Source organism: Lynx canadensis, chromosome D1 (assembly GCF_007474595.2).
Source record: "Lynx canadensis isolate LIC74 chromosome D1, mLynCan4.pri.v2, whole genome shotgun sequence".
Lineage (NCBI taxonomy): Eukaryota > Metazoa > Chordata > Mammalia > Carnivora > Felidae > Lynx > Lynx canadensis.
Window position 1 is genome coordinate 69414585 of NC_044312.2, and position 25060 is coordinate 69439644.

Genomic DNA, 25060 nt, shown 5'->3' on the forward strand with positions numbered 1-25060 from the left:
GTGTTTTTTTTTTTTTTCCCTTTGAGAGAGAGTGTGTGTGAGCAGGGGAAAGGGGCAGAGGGAGAGAAAGAGGGGGAGGGGGGAGAGAGAGAGAGAGAATGAATGAATGAGTGAATCTCGAGCAGGCTCCATGCTCAGTGCAGAACCCCACATAGGACTTGATCCCATGATCCTGGGATCAAGTGACTTGAGTTGAAATCAAGAGTCAGACACTCAACTGACTGAGCCACCCAGGCGCCCCTTTTCGTTCTTAAATATGGTTTAAGATAAAGTGGACTGCTTCCTTAATTCTATAAGTGCTTGGTTACGTTTATAAGACTCTAGGCTTCTAGCGGTAGGAGCAGATGACCCAGAGGAATCTCCCAGCCCCAGGATCCCACAATTCCTTTGCCTTCCAGTGGTGACCCTGATCTGCATGGTCCTAACAGACATGCACGGACAGAGCCATGATGACAAGAACCTTCTAGGCAGTGCCGAGAGAGTCTTCAGAATCCTCAGATGAGCTTTCCACAAGGACACTCTTGGGTTGATCCTCATTAGGGCTGCCAGTTTTTTACTGTGCCAGGGGAGATCTGGGGGGGGGGGGGTGCGGTCCCTCTCTGTCACCAGAGGCTGTGTTATTGTCTCATTGGTTCTTTCTGTGTGCCCAGCAGTGTGTTGGGTGCCGGGGAGGCTTTTGGGGAACAGACAAAGCTCTTGTCTTGTCTGAAGAGGTTCAGTTATGCAGAATGTCTGCAAAGTAAGGCAGCACAAACGAATTCTACAACCAGCTCTACAGCTAACAAATGTGGTTAACTGAACGAGAGGGCTTTTATTTCATGTAGTGTTATTAATACCTTTCCCCACTTAGCTTCAGGGACACATTCTCCCATGACATTATAGTTCTTCGAAGTCAGATTACCTGTTTGTGACATCTCCGTCTCCTGGTGGGGTAAAGCCGGGAGATTTTGCTTATTCTTGTAGGCATTTTCTTTCCCCTACAGGTTATAAAGCTTTGAGGTAGTTAAGTCATTTCTTTTTCTTTTTCATGAACATGATCTCGTGTATAGTTAGTTACTAGGACAGTGACATCTTTCGGGAATGTTGTTAGCCCCTTGTTGTGGGGTTTCTGTGGTCACAGCAGGTCAGTCTCCGGTGGCTCTCAGACTCTAACTGGAGTGAACTAGGGATGGAAACGTGGGTGCAGCGAAATGGGCATGGAAACTAAGACGGAAACAGATTTGTGGATTCCCGCGCAAAGCCTTGTGTTTGTTGCTCGTACAGGTTGACCACCTCTTTAGGCACAAACGTGTAAAGAAACAAAAAGGCACATTTCTACCCTCAGTTGCTGATCCTAGTAATTGAATGCCCTTATCCTAATTTCCCCTAGCAAATATTTTTGCGAACAATCGTACTGTTTTATTTTTCTGGCATGAATACATACACAGCTCCAACTTTGAAAATTTTTTGTTCTAACTTCTTAGCTTTCAGTGGCTTTTTTTTTTCTTTTTTTAAGTAACCCATCTTATTGTAAATTCTTCTTTCTTTCAGGTAGGAATGAATTGATAGCCAGATACATCAAACTCAGGACAGGCAAGACGAGGACCAGAAAACAGGTAAAATAACGTACCTGGACACTGTGCATGTCAGCGAATGGCCCGACGAGGCATTTTGGCTGCACTGGCTGGCTGTGCTTTGGCTCCTAGGAGCCCCCAACTTGAGTTCCCTGTAAGGACGTCAGTATTGGAGGTGTTTCCAATTGGCTCAGTTTTCACTGTTCATCATTTCAGTGACCCTTTACGATGTGGTCTCCAGAGTTCTTTTTATACACACATGGGAAAGTCTCACTGCCAAGGACAGTGTATGCACTGGTCTGGTACTGTACTTTAATACTTCTGTTTCTTTCCCGAACTGCGCATCTGTAAACGCTACAGACGCTGCAGGTGCAAGTACACTTGGAAGTCACGAAATTTTGAGATTTTGCGCATTGTAAAATCCTGGAACAATTCTGCATTAGTCATCATTTCGATGCAAAAGTAACACTGGCAGCCATGACTGTTGGCCTGAACATAATACTGAATGATGTGCGTCCAGGGAACTGTTGCTCCTTAAGCTATGGCTTTTTGTCAGTAGCTGCTGTGACTGAAATGAAGTTATAACTTAAATACCTTTGTGCAGAGTAGCGTCAGGAATTTTCCTCTGCCCTTTGTCAGGGCTCTGGCTCTCTCCCCGTTCCTTCTGACGTAAAGCGGTCCAAATCTCTGACCCAGTTCAGAACTGGAATGGATGAGCAATTCGTGTTTAGCTAAAAATGGAGAAAGAAAGAGAGAAAGGCAAAGGGGGGAAGAGCCTCGAACAAACCTCATGGGTGAGCTGTTAACAGAGCACAATTATTTTTTAATATTGACCTATGCTGATCTCTCTGGCACGGATTTTGAAAACTATCATCGTACCAAAAGGCAAGCTTAACTGTGGATCTCGTTAAGTATGAGCAGCAGACTCCGGTTCTCTGCTCAGCGATGAGTTGTTTTCATGAGTGTTTATGACGGGGAGAGCTTTTCCCCAGGAATGTTACATGTGCCCCCGCCAGGAGCCCGACTGCTGAGTCAGCACAGAGGGCCGTGGCTTCCTGCCAGGGCTCAGAGGCAGGGCACTGTCTGTTCGGTGCATGCTCCCCCCACCCTGTGACAGTGGACAGTGGCCCTAGGCAAGTCAGAGAATCATGTAAGAACAAAATTAGGGGGAGAACAAGTAAAAGCAGGAGCCGGATGGAGGGGTGACGATGATGGGGGAGTTCCCGCTTCTCTGTACTTTAAAAAAAAAAAGGCAACTTGCAAACAAAAATCATTGAAACTCAAAGATAAAGCTAAAGATAAAAGGATCTTTTGTTACCATCAATCCTGTTTTTATAGTCAGTATAGTGTTCGAAATGGAATAACTGCCTCTCAGTCCGAGTTGCTGAACTTTTCAATGGAGGGTTCTAAATTTCCGAAATAGATCCAGTTCCCAGCATACTGAAAGCGGTGGACCTGGGCTATCTCTCTGCTGGGTCTGTGAGCCCTAGTCCCGTGCCCAACCCCTTCACCGGGGACTCTTCTAAATTTAACCAAATGTAACCCACTGAAAGAGATGCAAATTTGTTTACCCAGTGGAATCATTGTGTTTCCGAAGCTGGGCTTGGCTTGGTTTCCAACACCCCGGCATCCTGGGGATGTTTTTAGGCAGCAGTTGGTGATACCTCTCCAATGTGAATTTGTTGTTCAGCAAATCGTGTGGTTTTCAACCCAGATTTTTAACAGGATGGCTGGCTGGCTGTATTCACACTTTTCGCTTTGTAATAATATGCAAATCCACTTCGCGCCCAGTCAGTACCCAAAAGAGTGGAAGGATTGAAGATATTTATAAGGGGGGGGGGAGGAAAAAAACCCCTCTGCTGACTGGGTCTGTCCATTTCTCTGTGAGATCTAATTTACATGTCGGTATTATTTTAACATTTGCTACAGAATCCAGAGCTCTTAATGAGATCAGAATATAACCGACAGCTTCGGCTTTTTGATTCTGCAGAATGTGCTAATTTATGGATGGTCTCTTCTAAATTGAGAAGGAGGGATTTTCCCTCCTGATCCTGAGAAGCTATAAATATTTTCATTTACCTCTAGCCCCACCTTTTAAATTTCATCAAGAAAACAACTCCACTCTCCCCCTCTCATCCCGTGCCCGTGATTTCTCCCTGGTGAGAAAACTAAAAGCAGCCTAACTTTCATCCTGAATCAAGTCACTGCAGTGATGACCCAGTCTGAAAAGCTTAGAGCAGCGCTGGGGGCTTGGTGTCTGGCTGGGACTGTGTATTTCCTAACTGCAGAGCTTTGTTGAGATGCAAATAACCTTTCCCCAACCCCCACCCCAAAACCCTCCCAAGGAGTAGCGATTTTATATTTGATTTCCTTTTTTTGTTTTGTTTTGTTTTGTTTTGTTTCCCCTCATAAACCCGAACAATGTAGGTGTCTAGTCATATACAGGTCTTAGCAAGAAAGAAAGTTCGAGAAATTCAAGCCGCCATTAAGGTACGTCTGGCTTGCCCAGTTGTAGGGGGCTTTTCATCTCCATGGTTACAGGCTTTTCCTTTGTTTTCCTCCCTTCCCCTACCCTGCAGGTGTCTAGTCACATTCAGGTTCTTGCCAGAAGGAAATCTCGTGATTTTCATTCCAAGCTAAAGGTATGCGCTTTCCTGCTTTTTGGCTTGTGGTTGCTATGCATCTCACTTCCTGTTTTCCATGGTGACTGGTGAATGCCTGGTGCTGGGATTCTCGTAACCTAGTTTCCTCGCATGTGAGAGCTGTTTACATTTCTTTGTGTCTAATCTCTGTTTCTGTACTAGCCTCACATTAAGCTTAGTGTGTGTGTGTGTGTGTGTGTGTGTGTGTGTGTGTGTGTGTCCCTAATAACAATGCAAATGCAGCAGAAAGCTGGTCTTGATAACTTTTCAGCTCAGAAACATGATTTTTTTTTTTTAACCTTCAAATGTCCACCAAACAGCCCTGGGCTGGGAGAGGAAAAAAAGTCCAGAGACACAAAGTTAGTGTAGAAATTGTAAAAAAAAAAAAAAAAAAAAAAAAGTAATAAAGTAAAATAAAATGCATCACTTCTAGAGTAGTTCTCATGATTACTTTAAAAAATATTTAGAAGTCATTTTTTTGTACTTGTTATGTATTTTAGAGAATACTTATGAAAAATATGTCTTTTCATGTAATTTTTCAAGTATTCTTTCAAAACAGTATTTTCTGCCAGATTTCTTCCACGTTGCTCAATATTGTTTTTTAAGGGTACAGCTCTGTTATTAAAAAAGAAATTTGAGGTAAGGCCTTTAAAAAAAATCTTAAGAGATGGGAAGGCTCTTAATCAAATCCGTGTTTGCAGTTCCATTTCTACTTGAGTTTACTTTAATTGTTTTTTACATGTGTCTCATTTTCTAGTCTCTGAAAATACATTTCACAGCAAAAATGGAGGCATTGAGATTTTTAAAATGCAAGTTCTCCGTATTTTCTCCCCTTCCAAAATTTGTAGTAAAAGATAAGTGACTTTTTCTTTCCATAATGCACCATTTTAAAAATGCAAAGGAATTATAGTTTACATAGAAGAGCTTTACTTTGTAATAAAAATGAATTTGTGGCCCATATTGTTGCCCTTCCCACATGCCTTTTTTTGTTGTTGTTCCATTTTGATTTTTTCCATACATTAATTAAATTTGTTTTTGTTCTAAACCTAAAGAACGAAGTGCGATTTCACAGCACTGAATGCTGAACACTGGGATCCTTCCCAAAGTCCTCCAACTTTTTTTTTTTTTTTATGCAAACAAGGCTGGCTGTGGAACAGAACTAGCGACCAGGAAGGAGCATTTGGTGGCCCTCTGCAGTGGGCTGCATGCTGGCTCGCTCGCACGTGTGGCTGATGGTGGCTGGCTTTTAGCTGACTGGCTGAGCAGTTGGAAGATTAAGATAACTTCACAGACCCTGCTTTTTAACCAAAGGCGCCGTCCTCTCTATGTGGATGTAACTCCCCCAGCGTTCGCTCAAGTTCTGACTCTGTATCTAGTTTCTCTGCGCTAACGAATTAATGATGTTCAAACAAGTTTACAGACATCCATCCTGTGTTTCCATCCACGATGTTATGAATTGCTCTATTTCTGTACCGTCTGTGTGGTTCCTACATGCTCACCCAGGGCACACAGCCCTGGACCAAAAGCCCTTTACGTGATGAATTAAGCTCTCCTGCCCAGAAGGGAGCCCCATGGGATATCGGAAGTACTCGTTTTCTTATTCAGGGATTTTGAGAGCCTTCCTCCGTGGAAACACTTTACCAGTACTTTATACGTACACGTACATCATGCAAACACAGTTGTTGTATTTGTGTTCGTTCTTATTTAAAAAAAAAAAAAAAAAAAGATGACTTTCCCCCTCCTTTCAGCCCTGGCCCACTCTCCTTTGGGACAGACACACGGAGGAGGCGGAAACAGAGGCAGTAGGGTAGCAACCGGCTCAGCGTTTCAGCTCCAAGAACCACCTCCATCTTCTTGCGGTTCCTTTCCTTCCTCCCTACCACATTATTCTTGGGAAAAGGGAGGCCTTTGTTCTTCCCATCAGCTAATACCAACGGAGTGCTCCAGGCATGGTGTCCATCACGGTGGGCAGTTAACAGTCAGCCCCCTATTCACAGAGCTGGCCGTGGAAATAGGAAGGCAGAATAGAGGGCACTGTCGGATGAGTGTTAGCAGAAAGCACCCGGAGAAAACGTGGAGGGAATCCCAGGGACGGGCTGCACAGCAACGGTGCTGCTGTTGGGGAATGCAAAGACCGAGTGAGTGTATGCAAAGTCTGTTACGTGTCCTCTCATGCAGTAAGCTCACTCCAAAGTGAGTTCCATTATTCAGATTTTGAGGGATAATATTTAAGAAGCCAGGAGGTCAGTTGGTTTGCCCGAAGCTACCAAGCCCAGCACACGTCGCTGCCAAGATTTGAGCTCAGGTCTTTCTGACGCCTACCCCACCGGTCTTTGAGGTGGGGTTTCACCCAGTGGAGATGGGAGAGTGTTCTCAAGCAGAAGGTCTTGTGCCAGCATGCGCCGTGTCGCCCCCCTCCCTCGTGTCCCTTGGAGCTGGGCGTGCAGTTCTGACCACCAGCCCTCTCTTCGGCACCCACACTTTAGAAACAAGGCGAATTGTGAACTTCGAGCCCTTGGTCAGAATGTGGACCTAATGTGTGATTGGCACTGTGGTGATTATCCGTAGTTCAGGGCAGTGAGGTCCTAGTCGCAGAGCCGCTGTGTCACCACCCAGAGGGCATTAGGCCAGCCGAGGAGAATGAGTGAGACTGGCTGTCACCAGACTGGCAGGTGACAGCCAGTGGACATGTTGCTGCCTTCGCCTCCCGTGGGCATTTGATGTGAGGGATGCCTTCCTCAGCCTTCCCAACCAGCCATTACCAGGCAGGCAGCGGGCTCGTCAGGAGAGGTAGGTCTCACGGCTTATCCGTGCTTTCCCCTTCAGGTCTGGTGTCTCCCAGCACGTTCGTGGGAGGCAGGGGTGAGCACTGAGTTCGTTGTGGGGTCAGGCTGACGGCCACACTGCCTTGGCCTCCCACACTCATTAACGAGGCAGACTCGCTGTGGAAGGTTGAAGTCATCCCCGCAGACAACAGCGATAGCTTCTGGGCGGGCCGTGGGGGCGGCAGCGAGGGTCCAGACTTCAAAAAGAGACGCCGTGCTTTGCCTGGGAAGACGTAGCCAGGTTCGCCGGAGAAGGTGGCTGATGGCCTGCCCCGCCTGCTTCAGCCCCGCTGCTGGGCCTTTTTCCTGTGTGCTCAGAAGTCAAGGATTTGTGTTCTCTGGGGTGGACAGAGGCCCTCCTTAAAGAGAACGAAGCCAGGCTTCATCCCTCTGGCCTCCCTTGGAGTCTGAAAAAGTGGTTTGCTCACACCTGGGGCCGCCGCCAGGCGTGGCTTCCATGGGAGCCCTCCTGCCTGTAAGCCTCCCTCCTTCCTGGGGAAGGGTGCGGTCGAATTCTTTAGGCTGGTGACTTTCCAGCCTTTTTTTAAGCTGCAAACTCATGTTTCAGGTTGAAATCTTTGTTGAAGCATTTCATATATAAATGAGTAAACTATTTTAATTGGGGCTCATGCTCTTTTAGCCTTAGCAATGGCCTCTTGGGGTGTTCCACTGAATACAGTTTGAAAACCACACTGCCTTAGGCAAAGGGAAAAGGAGGTGACTGTCCGCTGTCCCTGCAGCCTTTACAGGACAGTCCATGTTTGGCAGCCGGTTCTGCCATATTCCTGTGAAGAAACCAGACTCAAGAAGAGCGTGGTCATGCTCATGTCCCAATTAAGGATGAGTCATCCTTACTACAAAAGTCATGCTCTTGAAAATCTGTTAGAATGAGACCCAAAGGTCAGCCTTACTCTTCTGCTAGTGCAGAAATGGTTCTCAGAGTGCTTGCTCGTAAACCAGATCACCCCAAAATGTGTGGACTTTAGTTTTAGCTGTCATAACAAAATTTGTTTTCATTTTGTGGACATTTAAGATTTCCACGGAGATTTGAACTTTATAAAGCACAGCAAACTTTTCATGGAGAACCCAGTGTTCCAGACCCTCGAGTACATGTCGGGCATAGAGAATCAAATTAGCAATCTCTGTTCTTGAGGAACACTTAACATTTCTGTTGTTTCTGGCCACAATTGGGGAAATACTAAATATCCAGGAGACTGCTCCCCAACTAGGGGTCTCTGCAGTGGAAATTGAATAGAGTGGTGCAAAGACTCCAGTGAAAAGAGTGGTCAGCTCTGAGTGTAGAATTAAAGAAAGACTTGGGGAGGGCGTGCTGTTAGAACTGGGCACTGAGAAAGGAAGACAGTTCCCCTGAGATATCGGTGTGTTTGGGGAACCATGAAAAACACTATTACTTGGAGGCACGGGATGGACCTGGGCAAACCCAACAGAAAGGTCCCAGATCCTCTGTGAGAGAATGAGGTTCATCTCTGAGCCGTGGGATGTGCTCTGGGCTGGAAAGTTCTCTCCCACCCTTTTCAGATGGATGGCTAGGGGGAGGCAGAGCTGGAGGCAGGGAGCCTAATTCAGGGGCTGCTGTAGGATCTGAGTGAGAGGGGTGCTGACCTGGACCAGGGGCAGCCACACACACACACACACACACACACACACACACACACACAGTCTCTTCAGCTGGCTCCCGCTCCTGTCCCCTTGACTGCTGTGCTCTCTTCCTTCCTCAATGTTTTTTAAAGAGTAAATGATGTTTAAAACTTCTCTCCTTACTAAGTCTGAAAAGTGTACACTTTTCAATAGCAGCATTGAACATATAGGTTATTGAAGGTTGGGTTCTCTTAAAGTAATGGTAGTTCACTGAGGGGATGCATCAGTTAACTACGAGTTTCTTGCTGCTGTATTTTAAATAGGACAACATGAAAAAGTGAAGAGAGTTACTATAAAATATTTGTTTCTACCAACCAGAAATGATCATTTTCATTATGATGTATTTCTCTTCATTTTTTTTTTTCCAGTGGAAGAAATCAAATGGCAAAACGTTATTCTTTTTCTAATTTCCTCTCCCCAACCTCTTTCCCCAGCCAATCACAATCTCCTTCTTCTCCCCACCCCCCAGCAATGGTATCTTTCCTTGCCATTTATTTCCCTAAGAAAATAAATCCAGTGAAAACTATTTTCTCCTTTTGCCCCTGTCCTAAAATGAGTCTAGATTTGTATCCATCGTTTACTCTGAATTTGTGCTAAAGCCATTGGCACCAACATGAGACATTTTGTTTATGCAAAGCAGCCTAGAGGTGCCTGGGTGGCTCAGTCAGTAAAACGTCCGACTCTTGATCTCAGCCCAGGTCACGATCTCACAGTTTGTGAGTTCGAGCCCACATTAGGCTCTGCACTGACAGCATGGAGCCTGCTTGGGACCCTCTCTCTCCCTCTCTCTCTCTGCCCCTCCCCTGCTTGCTCACTCTCACACTCTCCCTCTCCCAAAATAAATAAATAAACTTAAGAAATTAATAATGTATGTAGAAGCCTAAGCCAAGATAGACTTGGCTAGCCATTTGGGATGGCCTTGGCCCCAGACTGTAAGCACAAGGGAGGGCTGCAAGGGGCAAGCAGATCGAGGGGATGGTTGAGGTAGTCGAGGAGTGCTGTGAGGAGACGAAGAACCAGGAGCAGAGAAGCCGGGCCAGTAGGAAGAAGGGGTGAAGGGGTTGGCGGAGTCCCGTTGAGATTCAAGAGCCTGCTAAAATGGATAAGGAAATGCAAGGCACTTGTGACCAGAGTGCCAGAATTTTGGGCGTTAAGCATACGCTTTGCAGTGTTTTATTTTCTGATTTAATCTTCTTGGGCTAACGGGCCTTAAGAGACAAATCAGAGCGCTAACTGGAGGTCTAAGATGGAGCTTATTAGCTTTGAGGGAATCGTTCCGCAGCGCTGGGCGTGCCATGTTGTGGTCCCTGCCCAGACAAAATCCTTTTGAACCCACTGCTCTAACAGGCTCTGGGGTGGTTGTAGGTGACACATGGCTTTGTAACTAGGCCTGATTGTAGTTACAAGGTAAAGATGGAGCCTCGCAGGTGCAGCGTGGGAAGGACCTGTGGATCGGTGGAACGTGCCTTTAGCAATTCCAAGGATGCCGACTTTCCTCCCTCGGACCTCGTGTCACCAGCTGCACCTGCAGATGTCACCCAGAGCAGGTTCATTTGTTGTCGCGCGTCTCCTCCTCACCCGCAGGTTAGCCCCTCACTGCGATCTCCGGCCGAGCAGTGGAGAAGCGGCAGCCTGTCAGAGAAGACAGCGTACGGCGTGGTCCCGAGCCTGGCCCACAGCTCTAGAAGTTATTCTCTACTTTGAATTATTTCGCTCACCATTAATTGCCCAAGAGGCCATTAGCCCCCTTTTTTTTTTGGAAGCGCAGCGATTTATTATCCCAGCCTATAAAAAGAACGCAGAAGTGTGGTCCACACACGAAGCAGTCTCTCTTTGATGCTTATGGTTCCTACTTCGAGCTTCCTCCTCCGAGTCTCTTATCTCGGGATGTTCAGTTGCCTCGAGGGGTTGTCCAGTCCCTGCCCAGAGGCCTCCCCTCCCTGGCGGCCGCAGAAAGGCGACCTGCAGACCACCCACCCCCTGTGGACCGTCGTCATCTTCCTGAGAAGGTGGGCCGGGCCTCCTGGGGTCTGGAGTGCCCAAGTCCAGACGGTACTCCGAGGAAAAGAGGGCTTCTTCATTCTGCCCTGACCTCAGCAGGAATACATCTTAGGCGGTGGACGTGTTCATGTCCAGCTCTGGACTCGCACTGAAGAAAAGCCACTACTTGCTGACATTGCGTCATGCCACGAGAGCAGAAAAGGGCCCGCAAGTGTCCGATTGCGTCCAGTCGTTGGTGACTAATTTACGAGCTACATGTGCTCCCCGGGGCCTTTTTCTTCATCCTCACCCTGGTGGCCTTTTGTGATGTGATTTCTGAGCAGGCCATTCTTCCCAATCTGCCGTTCCTTCCAATAAGCAGAGAGCTTAAAGTTCAAATTGTTGATTTAATTCTCGCGGAGAGTTCAGGAACTTCTCTGGGGGCGTTGCTGCACTTCACAAGGCTACCTCCCAGTTGTGTCACCACCGATGCCGGCCACGAATGGGCCCGTCCACAGGGGAGACACGCCTCACTTCACCCACGGTGCTCCCCGTGGCCTGCTGAACCACCCCGCTCCTTCAGGCGATGGCTGTCAGCGGTACACACGGCCACGGAAGCCTGAAACCACAGCCTCCTTTGTCCCGGCGCCAGTCCTGAGACAGTTGGCCCGGCCGCAGGATTTGGGAAATGACGCGGCACTTCTCCTGATACCTTCCGATCCTCAGGGGGTTCTTTTGCACTCACCCTCTCTCCCCAGTGATATTTTCTCTGCCTTGTTTTTAATTTACCTGAGTTCAAGCTAAGGGTGGAGACCGTTTATTTCTCGGGCTTGGGTGTGTTGGAATTAGAACCTCTTATCAACCGTGTGGTGATGCGGAACTCACAGTGTAAACAGAGGGCTGAATGCATTCACCTTTCTGTGTGAACTGAACCAGGGCTGGATTTTCTTTTTAAGGACAACGGAAACACCCTCATTCTCCGTTTTTATCGCTTGCTAGAGAAATCCCGTTGTTAATCGGCCCCCAGTGCCTACGATGCTCTAGACTACCAGAGAGCTGAAAGTTCATGTGATCGGGACCAGGGTGTCTTAAGCATTTCGGGTCACATGCGCCCCAGAGACTGCAAGTTCACTGAATGGCAAGGCTGCGGGCACCCTGGGGAGTGCTTAATGCAATTCCCAAAGCAGTCCTGAAGGCGCTGTTCTCGGCCTCACTTTACAAATGAGGAAGCAGATGCTCAATGGCCAGGTGACTTACCCAGGGTCCCAAGTCTGCATTTGATCTGCATTTAGCACCAAAGCCCAAACTCTTCACATGATGTCATGCAGCTCTGCCCTAAGAATACTGGTCAAGGATGAGGGCTCATTTCTCTGACTCAAGATGCTTTCACATCATCTCTCACTGTTCATCGTGTCTGTATGTTTGAATTATTTAATTTTAATCTTTTAAAATGTTTCTTTATTTTGAGAGAGAGAGAGAGAGAGAGAGACAGAGAGAGTATGAGCCAGGGAGGGGCAGAGAGAGAGAGGGAGCCACAGAATCCGAAGCAGGCTCCAGACTCCAAGCTGTCAGCACAGAGCCCGACGCAGGGCTTGAACCCATGAACCGTGAGATCGTGACCTGAGCCGAAGTTGGATGCTAACCGACTGAGCCACCCAGGCGCTTCTGTATATTTGAATTAAACAGCAGATGAGTGGTGGGAGCTGGAACTCAGTCTGGAGCCAAACTAGAGCCTGCTGCCTGCGTGGGTTCCTCTGGCTCCTCGGGAAAGATTTACTTCCTGCCTCTTACTGTCACCTCCCAGGGGAAAGGGGGCTATGGTCAGAAGGTTGCCTTTTCCTCAGCACCCAGACCTAGCTTTAGCTGACCTCAATGATAGGTTTCCTGGTAGTGTTGTCAGGCACACCTATAAATCACCTGGATCTTCATCTACAATCTTTTATGATGCTAAGCCCCACATCAAAATTAAAGGAAACACTATTGACAATTTTAAAATACTAAATATAGCTTAGTACATTTAAAAATGAACAATAGTAAAAGCCTTGAAAATTTTTTCTTTGATGTGAATGGAGTCTCTGGCATTTGGAAATACAATAAGATGAATTAATTGCTACTCATTACATGGCAAGTCGGGAGAAGTATGAATGTGCCTTCCCCCCCTGGCATTAGCTGTTGCCCGACCGAAATAGCCCCCTTTTGTATTTACTCCTGCTTTCTCTAATAATAAGTAAATTAGGGATCATGGCTAGAAAAATTCAAGTGCCCTCCATCTTTTCTCCCAAACCATCCTACAGATTTGCAATGTTTTATGTACTCAGGGGCTAGCGCTAATAATCACAGAGGTCATGTGAATCCACATAGTGCAAGGTGAAAGCAACATCTGCAAAATGACTTTTTAGGAGAGCATCCTGTGTTTTGTCTTTTCCTGAAAAAAGTGGTTTTGCAAGCAAATTGCTATCTTTCCTCTCCTGTACTGTATTTTTGTATTGCTGGGAAAAGTGCACTTGGGGAAAAACATTTAAGAGCTATCCAGAGAATTTGAGTCCATGGTCTTTTTTTCCAACGTTGCCTATTTTTCCTGGTGTATCAGTGGACTTCCTTATGAATAAAGTAGATTGGAGTCTTTAAGTTTTAAATTGACGGCCCCTGAACAAACTGGAGTATATTGATTTAGTATGCTATTCATTAAAATGCCATATATAACAGCTATAATATTATACTTGCAAGCTTGTGAACTTTATATTATCTTTAACGTTGTTGATGGCTAGTGCTGGAAAACGATAAGATAATTGATTCCTCAGAGTAATCAAAAGCCAAGGAAGCAGAGGAAAGTGGGAATAAGACTCCCATACTGTCTGGAGACTGATTCATCACATGTCCTGGAGTCTGAAGAGTGCACTGCTTCAGCCATGTGCATTTGTGACACTGGCCGCCTTCCTGTCACGTATATTACACTGTAGACACTTTCCAAACATCGTGCACATTTAAACCATAACGAGGAGGCAGTCTGTGGAACCCAGAGGTATAGCAGCAGCCTTGCTCTGCTTCATGAAATATGAAAGCCTGTTTACTAAATGGCAATAACAGTTTGGAAGGCTTCAGGCTGAGAAGTTTATGCGTGACACAGCCTGCTGGACCCCGTGTGGCTGAGGCAGGGAAGGCCATTGACAGCATGGCGTGCCAGAAATTGGACAAGGAAGAAAGTCGAGTGGGTTCTGAGACCTGCATCCCTCGGCACAGTGCTGTGTCTGACCTCATTCTTCGGACAGACGGGCCATTTGTTCTTAAAGCCCCCGTGTTTCCTGCTCCATAAATATTTTGCACATTTCAGACCATGGGCTTGAGTTAGGATTCAGTTGGAAAAGGAGATTTGCCTTTTATTCTCCATTCCCTAAATATTCAGCTTTTTTGTGGCCTCATTCTTCGTAATCTTAGGGATGGAGGGACTTAAAATCAGTAATGAGGACTCGGTGTGAAGTTGTCCAGGCTTTTTGCTAGGACACGGTGTTCTTGTTCATGCAAGGTCACGTATAGACACGCACACACTCAGAGTATTTCCCATCCTGTAAGACATCACAGACCGCAACTTGGTATTGACTTAGTAACAGTTTTTCAGGTTAAAACAGGGTGCTCATCCTTTGTAAATCTCATCCACATTTCAGAAATGTTGGTGTGAAAACATCTTAGAATAAAAGTATTCTGATGTACAAGTGTAACGTATATTTTTGAACTTAAGCGTCAGTTATTTGGGTAGATTAACAACCGCCTTGCCCCCTTTATTTTGGGGTGAGTGGTAAGGATGGAGTGGGACGCCCAAAAGTCCAGGATATTAGACCAGAGTGACACAGAGAAGCAATTTACTCAGGTCTGACACTTAGAGTTATAATTTCTTCCAAGCCAGGCTTGTATCTCTAGGCTGCAAATGACAATTTAGAGGCCCTTCCATTGAAATCTCTCAGCTTGGCATCGTTCCGTACTCCCATTTCAGATTAAGTGGGTCAACAGCCAGGCTGTCGGTTCTGATTTCAGGATCTTGCTTGCCGTGCTTATTATCTGCAGGGTTGCTTTAGATTTTAAATAATAAAATTTAATCCTTTTAATTTTCAAATATATATCATAGATAAACGGGGAGATGTTCTAAAATTAGATGAGTAGGTAGAGTGTCTCCACTTCAAAAGGTAGGAAATCAGAGGTATAGACATTTTAGTCCATTTGCAGAAAATTGCCTATTCTCAAATAGCTAGGTCAAGTGCAGAAAGAACCTCTACTTGAGATAAAATTTCCTCTCCACGCTTGGCTTTCTCTCTGTTAGGATAGGTGGCCAGGAGCTGCCCAAATTTTAACATCTTACTGTCTTTTCGCCGGTGGTTTCTGGCTGTGTGTGTTAAGACGTATTTGCTTATAAATGGAACTCACACTCATCGCCACAAATACTTTTGGAGCCAGAAAGGCTTTAGAGAATAAAGTACAACTCTGTTTCATAGATGAAGAAAATTAGAGCATTCAATGACTTGCCCAAGGTAACGCAACCCACTACCGTCACGCCAAGGCAGGTTTAAGCCAGCCTGGAGAGGCTCCTTTTACTGGCACGGAACAACTTGGTGAGCTAGGAACCACTGATTTGCTCTCCTGCTTCCGGACGTGTGTCCCATTCAGGCACGTCCTGGAACGCTGGGCAGTAAGAGTCCAACCTTACTGTGTTTAGCAAAAGGAAACGGCCATGTTCCGAAGCTGTGTGACATACAAAAGCTGGTGACTTTTCTCCTTTCCTCCTTGACTGATTTCCTTTAAAAAAAAAAAAAAAAAAAAAAAGCATCAAACTTTCATGAGCTTTTCGAAGAACTTTTCAGTCAGCGCAGCACACGGGAACATCTCCAGCACCTCTAGTAGAATAAAAATGGGCCATGGAGATGTGGGGGAGTCCTTTCTCTTTGGACCTGGACTTTTAATTCTTGAGTCCTTCCATCCACCCGAGTGTGTGCAAACACACTGTATCTGGGCGTGCCAAATCACCCCCGTCGTCAGCATTTCATCAACAAGGGACTCTCAGGTCTGAGAGAGGCCCATGACGTGCATTTGAAATTTAAAAAAAAAAATTGTTTGAAGTTTTTATTTATTTTGAGAGAGAGAAAAAGGTTTTATTTATTTTTGAGGGAGGGAGAGCGAATCCCAAACCAGCTCTGTGCTGTCAGCACTGAGCCCGATTCGGGGCTCGAACTCGGGAACCTTGAGATCATGACCTGAGCCAAAGTCAAGAGTCGGACGCTTAGCCAGCCGAGCCCTGCAGGCGCCCCGAGGATGGTGCTTTTGGGATAGAGCCAAGCCCACAGATCTTTTGTAGTAATTCCTCAGAATTCGCATCAGCCAGGCCTGCGAGAAGTCTGGGCTGCGCTGTCCCAGCTCCCCTAGCCTGGGCCCCGGAGAAGTTGTGAGGCTTGTTCCTCTCAGTGGAAGGCGCCTGTGGTGAGACCTGTGGCATTACTTCAGTTCAGAAATCACCTTGAGAGGCGTCCGTAACCTCTCATTAGGGGCTAGGTGGCTTCGGGGCTGGAGTACAAAGTGATGGGCCCAGAAGAAAACTGATGTGTTTGTATTCGTGTCAGGGCACTTCTGACGGAGACGGGCTGTAGTGTGACTAGAGCCGGGTTTTCTGTTCACACATGTGGATCACCTTCTGCGGGGATGATGAGGGGGCAGGTGGCAGGTGAAACCACGGGACCAGCTAGGTAGGAACAGATGGACTGGAGCTGGGATCTGTGTGTGTGTCAGGCTCAGCTGGGTTTAGGGAACTTATACACCTAGTCAGTTTATTCCACCATCATCATGATTTTGTCTTTTACGAGCATCGCAGTGTCTGAAATGATTCAGATCTTAAAAAAAAAAAAAAAAAAAAGAGAGAGAAGGAGAAGGAAGGAAGGAAGCAAAAATGTTGACAGAGAAAGCTAGCTTTAGGTAGAGCCTTCAGCAAATAAGCAAATGGAGGCTCAGCTCAAAGAATGTCATCTGACCAGAGGCAGTAGAGCACCACTCTAGTCCCCCGGTGCCATTCCACTGGGGACGAGCAATCCTGCAGGCTTCCTGGGCCCTTTGTGGTGCCATTCAGCTGTAGCACGTGCCTTTCGAGATGACCATAATGACCGTGTGCCAGCCAAAAAGCTGCGACATGAGGCTCCTTACTTTTTCAGTTGAGAGCCAGAGAAATGTGACAAGTGTCAAATTTTATGCAAGTGTTAGGCTCTTTGTCAAGGGGCAACATAAGCTTTTTGCAAATTCACGCGGTGTTCTGGCAATTACGGGGCAGAGTGATGTCTGTCTATACCTTGGGAGCACCTAATTTGATCTTTCTTAGAAGCCCCTAGTAGTTATTTTGTAGGCTTTGGGGGGCTTTTTGTTTCTGGTTTTTGCTTGTTCGTGTTTAAATTTCTCCTTTTGGCTTTGCCTTTGGCACCTCCGCATGCTTCTGTGTCACCTCTGGGTAAATCTGTACACATTGAAGCCAAGTCAGGGCTGTTTCAGCCTGAAGTTCCCCTTGACCTTCACTCACTGGCTGACTCTGAACGGCAGCCGTGGTGGGTGCTGTCTTTACTTTACCGTCCCCATTTTGTTCCTGCTCTGATGGAGTCTGGGCCTGGTATAGATTGTATAGACCTTCTGTTAGCAGCCGGGAGGAACCTTGACTTGTTTCCCAAGCATGAAGCCTGTACCATCAGGACCTGCCTGACCGTTTCTCCATCTGTACTGGGGAAGCCACAGAACCAGCTCGAAGGGGGTTGGGAGTAGTTTCTGAAAGGTTGGAATGGTTGGTAATCGCCCTTCTAGTTATCTGGGTCAGACATCCCTCCTAAAATGTGAAAAAAGACCCACACTCCTATGCATTTTATTGTACCCAATATTTTGTGTTTGTATAAGTATATATGTATTTTTTTAAGTGAAGAAGAAAAATACCCCTGCTTTTGTCCGCAATTCTTTTAACAAATTGTTTATTGTTGTATCCAGGTAACAAGCATGGTAAGTATTTTCACCACATTGAGTATTCTGTATTTTAGCTGTGCTTGGCAGACTTTTTGGCTAGCTTTTGTGTTATCAGCCTTGGCTTTTCTAGAAGTGACCCATCAGGGAAGGGAGAAACCACTTACCCGGTAGCAGCCCCTGCGTTCTCGGCTGTAGAGAGAACCTGTGTGGCCTTAGCCCCATGGTGGGGATACCTGAGAAAGCATGCACCCCGCCAGCATGCTGCTTGGCCCCGTCCTGGCCCCCTGCCCGCCCTGCTGCCTCCCAACCTCCCCTCACCAGGTGTCTGCTACGGCTTCTGGGCCTCGCATGACTCCAGCAGCCCCTGGGAGTGCGGCCCCGTGACTGTGCACACCGATGGGGCCTGCCCGCACCTTGTGGATGGTCCTACCCCAGATCCACAGCCACCCCTCTTTACGCCCCCTTCTCCCATCCGTATGCTTAAAAGCAAGGCCTTCCCCCCTCCCCTTGCCTTGAATGTGTTAAGTAATTGGAGAAATCTCCCTATGGAAGCTGGAAAAATAAATACGCTGTCCACTCTTCTCAGAGGCTTCCCATTCTGTTGAAAAACAGATTAAAAATTTTTCTTTTTTTTTTTTTTTTTTTTATAAAACCTTGCCACTGGGTAGTCTCAGTAAAGGTTCAGAGTTAACGGTAGGTCGAGTGTGTTTTAGCCTTCTGGCTGTGTTTATTTATCCGTGCATGTTTGCTTCTCCGGCCTCTCTTGTGGCTCTGTATTTAGTCCATGTGCTCGTGGCTGTGCCTGTGGAAGCTGCCTGGTAGCCCTGTGTTCTGTATTAAGTCTGTGTGTCACTGTCACCTTCAAGGATCAGACTGCCAAGGATAAGGCCCTGCAGCACATGGCCGCCATGTCGTCAGCACAGATTGTCTCGGCCACCGCCATTCACAACAAGCTGGGGCTGCCTGGGATTCCACGCCCCGCCTTCCCGGGGGCGCCGGGGGTAAGTCACAAGCTGGTCCTGTAGTGGTGGCCCCCAGGGGTGAGGGGCCGGGCGTGAAGCCATCCACCTGGCGCTTGTTCTTGGCTCCCGTGTAGGGGAGGGAGGGACTACCTGTGGCCAGCTGATGCTCCTGGGGGCAAAGTGGTAAAAGGGAGGGAAGGAGCTGGAGAGAGAAGGAGGGAGGGGGCCTGGAGAGAAAGGAAGAGGAAGGCATCCTTGGTCCCTGCAGACGTGGGATTAGGTATTACTTTGCCAGTGCCTTTCTGGGTTGTGACCTGCTGTTTCTGCTTTTTTTCCTGGCCCTTCGTCTCTTTTCCTGTGTCCTCGGGGTCACTTTAAGGGAACTAAGCCCTAAAGGGACAAAGTATTCTGTTACCGTTTTCCTTTTGCACCTACCAAGGGCTGAGAAGTTGAATGTTTGTTATAATCCCATTAATCTTTGAAATCATCTTTAGCGGTTCTAGTTATTGTTGCCGTTTTGCAGACGAGGTTACGGAGTAACAAGAGTTTGGGAAATTTGATCACAGTCCCATAGATAGTGACCTCAGGACTCAAACCTGGAGCCTTATGCCTCCCTTTGCAACTCCTTTTACAACAGGCCGCCTCTCCAGCAGGGGTCGGCAGGCACCAGAAGCCTCAGGGAAGCTTACAGCAAAGGAGGTGTCCGCATTGCTTCTCGGAGCTTTTGGCCTCTTGCTCAGAGCTTTGTCCTCTCCCAGCTGGGCCCTCAGTGCTGTGAGCTGTGGAGACAGAACGTCACACAGGGAGGGTTTAAGAATGGAGAAAGAGGGGTGCCTGGGTGGCTCAGTTGGTGTCCGACTTCGGCTCAGGTCATGATCTCGCGGTCCGTGAGTTCAAGCCCCGCGTCAGGCTCTGTGCTGATGGCTCAGAGCCTGGAGCCTGTTTCGGATTCTGTGTCTCCCTCTCTCTCTGACCCTCTCCCGTTGACGCTCTGTCTCTCTGTCTCAAAAATAAATAAACGTTAAAAAAAAATTAAAAAAAAAAAAAGAATGGAGGAAGAGAAGGGGAGGGGGAAGGGGGGGTGGGGGTGTGCCTGGATAAGGCAGTCAGACAGAACATCTGTGAGCCCACCTGTAATGTGCCCAGATCTCTGTTAGGTGTCAGGGGAACATGGAGAAGCTGCTGTCTGGTCCCTGCCCTCAGGGCACTGATCTGGAGGAGGAGCCCTGGGCTGCCAGGCCAAGGATGCCACTGCCATCGTGTGCACATCGGTGACCACATCTACGTCAAGAGAGGGTCACTGTGCAGCTGATGGAGGGTCTGAACCCATTGTCTTTAGCAGGACCTGCAGTGTGTAGGCATCCCGAACAGTGCTTCGATGTGAACTCCTAATTCTGACACCTCTTGCGTTTTGCCTTCTAGTTCTGGCCAGGAATGATACAAACAGGGCAGCCGGGATCCTCACAAGAGTAAGTGCAAGGAGGGGCTTCTCAGTGACGGCAAGGGTCTGGTCACAGCCCAACCCCGGTGGCGTTTCTCTAGGATGACTCTGCCTCAGGGCTTGCGGGAGAAAGGAGATTTAACCTGAGATTGCCAGAGTCATCTCTCATTATCCGCCGAGGCCAGTAGCAGCAAAGAGACTGCTTAAGTCCAGCTCACGGCCACCTTAAGTATTAGTGTCCAGCGGGAGACAGGGAGAGAGGCCCCGTCCCTTCATGGCTTTGGAGGGCAGAGCCCGGGGTCTTCCTGAGAAGTGCCTTCCTGAGAGAGGACGGTGGAGGCGATCCTATAGCCCAGTCCATGCTGGCTTTCCCGGTGGTAAGGGCAGCTAAGAGACCATCCTGCTTGAAGCGGGCCTTGTAAACTGGAAGCCGAGGGTGGTCTGGAGATAAAAACAGAAAGGAAATCCTGCCCACCTGTTCTCAAAAGAACTTGAGCTGTTTGGCCAAGAGAAGGAGCCTGAAGCACGTCCCAAACCTTGCCTGGGAGTGGTGACCCCTGACCTGGGTCGTGGCAGAGACGAGAAGAGAAGGTCCAGTAGATGTCACAGCGTATGGGAATCGTGCTGGGGTCTCTCCAGCTTGTCCCACTGAAGCGGTGTGAGGCTTGATGGTTGGGTCCCCAGCACCATGGTGGCCCGTCTCAATCAGAGGGAGTCACCGTCTCTGTCTTGGCAGAGCTCTGCCTGGGCTGTGCTACCACCTGCAAGCAGGGAACCTTAATTGGGGGGGTGTGGGGGGTGGCAGGTTGGGCCCCAGCACTGGGAGGCCAAGGCAAGACCTGGGGAGTAGAGTAGCCACTGCTATAGTCTCGATTTATGACTCTGTCCGCCCCTCCGCCCCCAGCGTCAAGCCCTTTGTGCAGCAGGCCTACCCCATCCAGCCAGCGGTCACAGCCCCCATTCCAGGTGAGTCTCCCAGCGGCTCCCTCGTGGAGAGTGTCCCACGCAGCTGGCAGCCAGCCCGTCACACTGTGTTCCACGGCAGTGCAACCCCCACCCCCACCCCCACCCTGTAGGTCCGTGGGTACCCCTCCCTCACCCCTACTTTCCTTAAGGCTGGAAGTCAGGGGGTCATGGATGTGTCCAGTGCCCCCAGTCTCTGCCCAGGAGCTCTTCAGATGGGTTTTTACAGAAAAGGAAAGCCAGGGGCTTCTGGCTGGCTCAGTCAGTAGAGCATGTGACTCTTGATCTTGGGGTCATGAGTTCAAGTCCCACATTGGGCAGAGAATTTACTTAACAAAAAGAAAGGGAGGAAGATTTAGATATGTCAATTATATCTCAATTGCAAAGTGGGAAGAAAAAAAAAGAAAGAAAAGGGAAGCCCATCACTTTCGCCAAGACCCTGGGTCACCCTTGGAAGGGGAAGTTGTGGTGGTTACTTCCTCATCATAAACAGGCTGGATTGGGCAGTCCACGTCTTGAGAGCAGATAGGGTTTATTTACCCTTCCTTATGTCAGTAGGTTTCAGTTCCTTGCACCCTTTCTTTAACGAAGAGTTTCCAGGGAAGCCTTGACCAGGAAACCCAAATCTCGCCCGCATACCTGCCCCATCCCCCACCTGTGCGCCTGGAGTCACTTAGCTGAACTATCCCCAGATGGGATGTGTGTTCATGTGTTACCCTCTTTTCTGATGCCATGGAACATTCTGAGAGAGAGAGAGAGAGAGAGAGAGAGAGAGAGAATTCTGTAGTGTTCATGACCACAGTCTTAGGAAAAGAGATTGGGGGTTGGGAGGTGCCTGGGTGGCTCAGTTGGTTAAGCGTCTGACTCTTGATCTTGACTCAGGTCATGATCTCCTTGTTCATGAGACTGAGTCCTGTGTCGGGAGGCTTCTGTCCACACCTGCTTGGGATTCTCTTTCTCCCTCTCTCTCTGCCTTGTGCTATAAATAAATAAATAAATAAATAAATAAATAAATAAGGGAGAGAGGAAGGAAGAAAGGAGGGAGGGAGAGAGGGAAGGAAGGACGGACGGAAGGAAGGAAGGAGGGAGAGAGGGAAGGAAGGAAGGAGGGAGGGAGAGAGTGAAGGAAGGAGGGAGGGAGAGAGGGAAGGAAGGAGGGAGGGAGAGAGGGAAGGAAGGAGGGAGGGAAGGAAGGAAGGAGGGAGGGAGAGAGGGAAGGAAGGAAGGAGGGAGGGAGGGAAGGAAGGAGGGAGGGAGGGAGGGAGGGAAGGAAGGAAGGAAGGAAGGAGGGAGGGAGAGAAGGAAGGAAGGGAGAAGGAAGGAAGGAAGGAAGGAAGGAAGGAAGGAAGGAGGAGGGAGGGAGGGAGGGAAGGAGGGAGATGAGCCAACACAAGAAGTGCCCGGTAGTCCCAGTGTCTCAGAGGATCTTTGCAGGATTCACCTGGGCTCTTTCAGCCTCTCTGGCCTTGGTCCCCAGCTGGGCCCCTTATCCAGGGTGAGATGTCTTCCAACCCTTAAACTGGGCTGAAGTTGGCCTTGAGAGGAGCCACATGACCATTGTGCCTCCGGGGTCCTTGGCCAGAACCCCACCACCGCCTGACTTAATTCTACCCCTGGACTCTGGCGGAGGGGGACTGTTGGCCTTTCCTCCCGGCTCAGCTGTTGTGCAGGGCCCTGCCCCAGTATTGGCATGAGACCCAAGGGGACGAGGCTCACAGCCTCCTTTAGAGGTGACGATTGGTCTTTCAGGTTTTGAGCCTGCGTCAGCCCCAGCTCCCTCAGTCCCAGCCTGGCAGGGCCGCTCCATCGGCACAACCAAACTTCGCCTGGTGGAATTCTCAGCCTTCCTCGAACAGCAGCGAGACCCAGACTCGGTGAGTGTACTGCGAGGTGTGCCTTGAATCCCATCCCGTTCACCTTCCCCCGCCTCTGCCTTCCTTCTCCTTTCCCCCTGCCTCATGCCTGACAAATAACCTGCATGTAAACGGGCCTGCGGGAGATGAGCCAGGCCGACTTCCAATTAAGTAGAAAGGTATTTGTGTTGACAAATAGGTAGAATTTTAGAGCCAAATGCTCTGTGCCTCAAACTCCGGGGAAGGCTGGAGCTGGAAGGGAAAGGCCTTAATAGGCTCTTGTGTTTAATAAAACGTAACAGTAGGTGGCAGTTACTGAACCCTGACGTGGGGCTGGCACTGTGCAAAGCTGTTTATATACATGGTCACTTTTTATCCCCACAAAAACCCTACAAGGGCGGGTACCATCTGACAGATGAGGAAACAGAGAGATTAACTTCTCAAAAGTCACACAGGTAATACCTGTTAGATGCGAGATTCCAATTCCTGTCTTTAAAACTCAAGCCTAAGCATTTAGCTTAGTTATTCTATACTGTCTTTGCTTGTTTTCTCAAGATAGCAAGTGGTTCTCTTCTTAAGGAGAAGTAACAAGATGGTATTTTAGCAGTTTGATACAGAACGCGTTGCATTATGATATAAATACCAGTCACAATGGCATCTGGACTCTGTGTGTCATTTTCTTCTTTTCTGTCTTCACCACCCCATCCAGCACCCGCCATACCGTTCATTGTTTCTCAGCCTGCGCCATTATTTCCCATACATATGTGAGCCTCCCTTCTTTCCTACCCGATGAGCCCCAGACCCTTCCTTCACTCCCACTCCTTGGCTGTGAGAATGAGCGTTGCATCTGTGTGTGGGTGAGCCCAAGGCAAAAATGCAGGAATCAGGAGGTTTGTCTTCGGGATCCTCACCAACTTCTCTCCGCACACTCTATCTCACCCTCCCCCCCCCCCCCCCCCCAGCCCCAATCTCGGGCTCCCAACGCCCAGAGGTCCCAGGCTCCCTGTGAGTTCACCGCCTTGCTGTCATTCCCTCGTCAGCAGAAAGTATCATGGGTGAGTTCACCATCCATCGTAAATACCAGCACACTGAACGATTGGAGGTGACCTCTCCGGGGTGTTTGTACTTCAGCTCAGTGGAGAGCCTCTGATGGCGGCATCAGAGAGACACCGCGAGCCATCACCAGAGTAGAGACCTAGGGGGAGCCTGTGTGTGGACCGCTGACACTTCTGTCTACGAATTGTGAACTCTGGGAGCTGGTAGTAAAATAGAGCCTGCTCCAAAACTAGGGGGAAAAATGAAGAAAGGGATGTAAAGTAAATCATTGGGCCCATTGAGGCAAGTTACTGGGGCCAGGGAGGGAAGGGCCAGCTGGATCGCTCTTCTTACGTGGCTGAGCGGTTTTATAGGAAGGGTAGTGGCGATGGCTTAAAATCTTTCTCTCTGAGAGGCACTGAGATGAACAAACATGAAGATTATCCTCCTGGTTCTTTGTTTCTTCTTCTTTCTGGAAAGTACAGGGGATTCTTTGGCCAAAGTCTGGGTTTCGGCCCAGGAATGCTTTTCACTTTGCATCACGTGTGTTTGTATGGCACCTGGTTCCTTACAGAGTACGGTGTAATCGATTATTTCATTCTGTCCCCGTAGGGCCCCATGACTAAATTGTTTGCCCTATTTTACAGACGAAGAAACCGAGGCCCAGACAATGTTAAGACAACTTAAGATGTTTAGCAAATAAGCACAGGGATCAGGAGCCCAAATCTATTCCGTTCTACTCTTTTGACTACCGTAAACCATCCCCAGTTTTGAAGTTCTCTCTCTTCAGTACACATGCCTCCTGTGTGGCAAATCTCTCTCTTTGCTTGTGACCATTTTTTAAGGAACAGAACTCCAACGCACTGGGAAGCAAAAGTCCCAAGATGGTAGTTGTTTTCCCTGGTTAAAACACGATAGAATGTTTTATGGCAATAAAAAAAAATTTTTTTTGATGAAAATGCCTATGGCAGCCCCGTCTTGTGACTGTCCTCTCCAATCATGGACCCATTAGGGCCCGGAATCTCTAGTCTCTCTTTTTGTTGTTGTTAGTGTTGATTTGGCTTCACGTTGTGAATCCCTAGATTCCTTCAGTCCAATCTGTAAACATTTACGAGCACCTGCGCATGCGTGCACAGTGTCTGCCCACGTGGGGTGTAACATCTAATGGGGGGACA

The 25060-nt window shown here is 48.2% G+C and overlaps 1 protein-coding gene across 8 annotated transcripts in view; it reads left to right on the plus strand.

Annotated features, from left to right (window-relative positions):
- Positions 1 to 25060, plus strand: part of TEAD1 (TEA domain transcription factor 1) — a 178295-nt gene that overhangs the window by 106048 nt on the left and 47187 nt on the right. Inside the window, exons 2-9 of one of the 8 annotated variants that reach the window (XM_032594831.1) lie at positions 1531 to 1595; positions 3981 to 4043; positions 4133 to 4195; positions 17656 to 17667; positions 18498 to 18632; positions 20016 to 20062; positions 20939 to 21000; positions 22747 to 22871. In XM_032594831.1, coding sequence (XP_032450722.1) covers positions 1531 to 1595; positions 3981 to 4043; positions 4133 to 4195; positions 17656 to 17667; positions 18498 to 18632; positions 20016 to 20062; positions 20939 to 21000; positions 22747 to 22871 — 572 coding nt within the window. The remainder of the gene's footprint in view (positions 1 to 1530; positions 1596 to 3980; positions 4044 to 4132; positions 4196 to 17655; positions 17668 to 18497; positions 18633 to 20015; positions 20063 to 20938; positions 21001 to 22746; positions 22872 to 25060) is intronic. The other 7 variants (XM_030332000.2, XM_032594833.1, XM_032594832.1 and 4 more) reach the window with 7 other exon arrangements.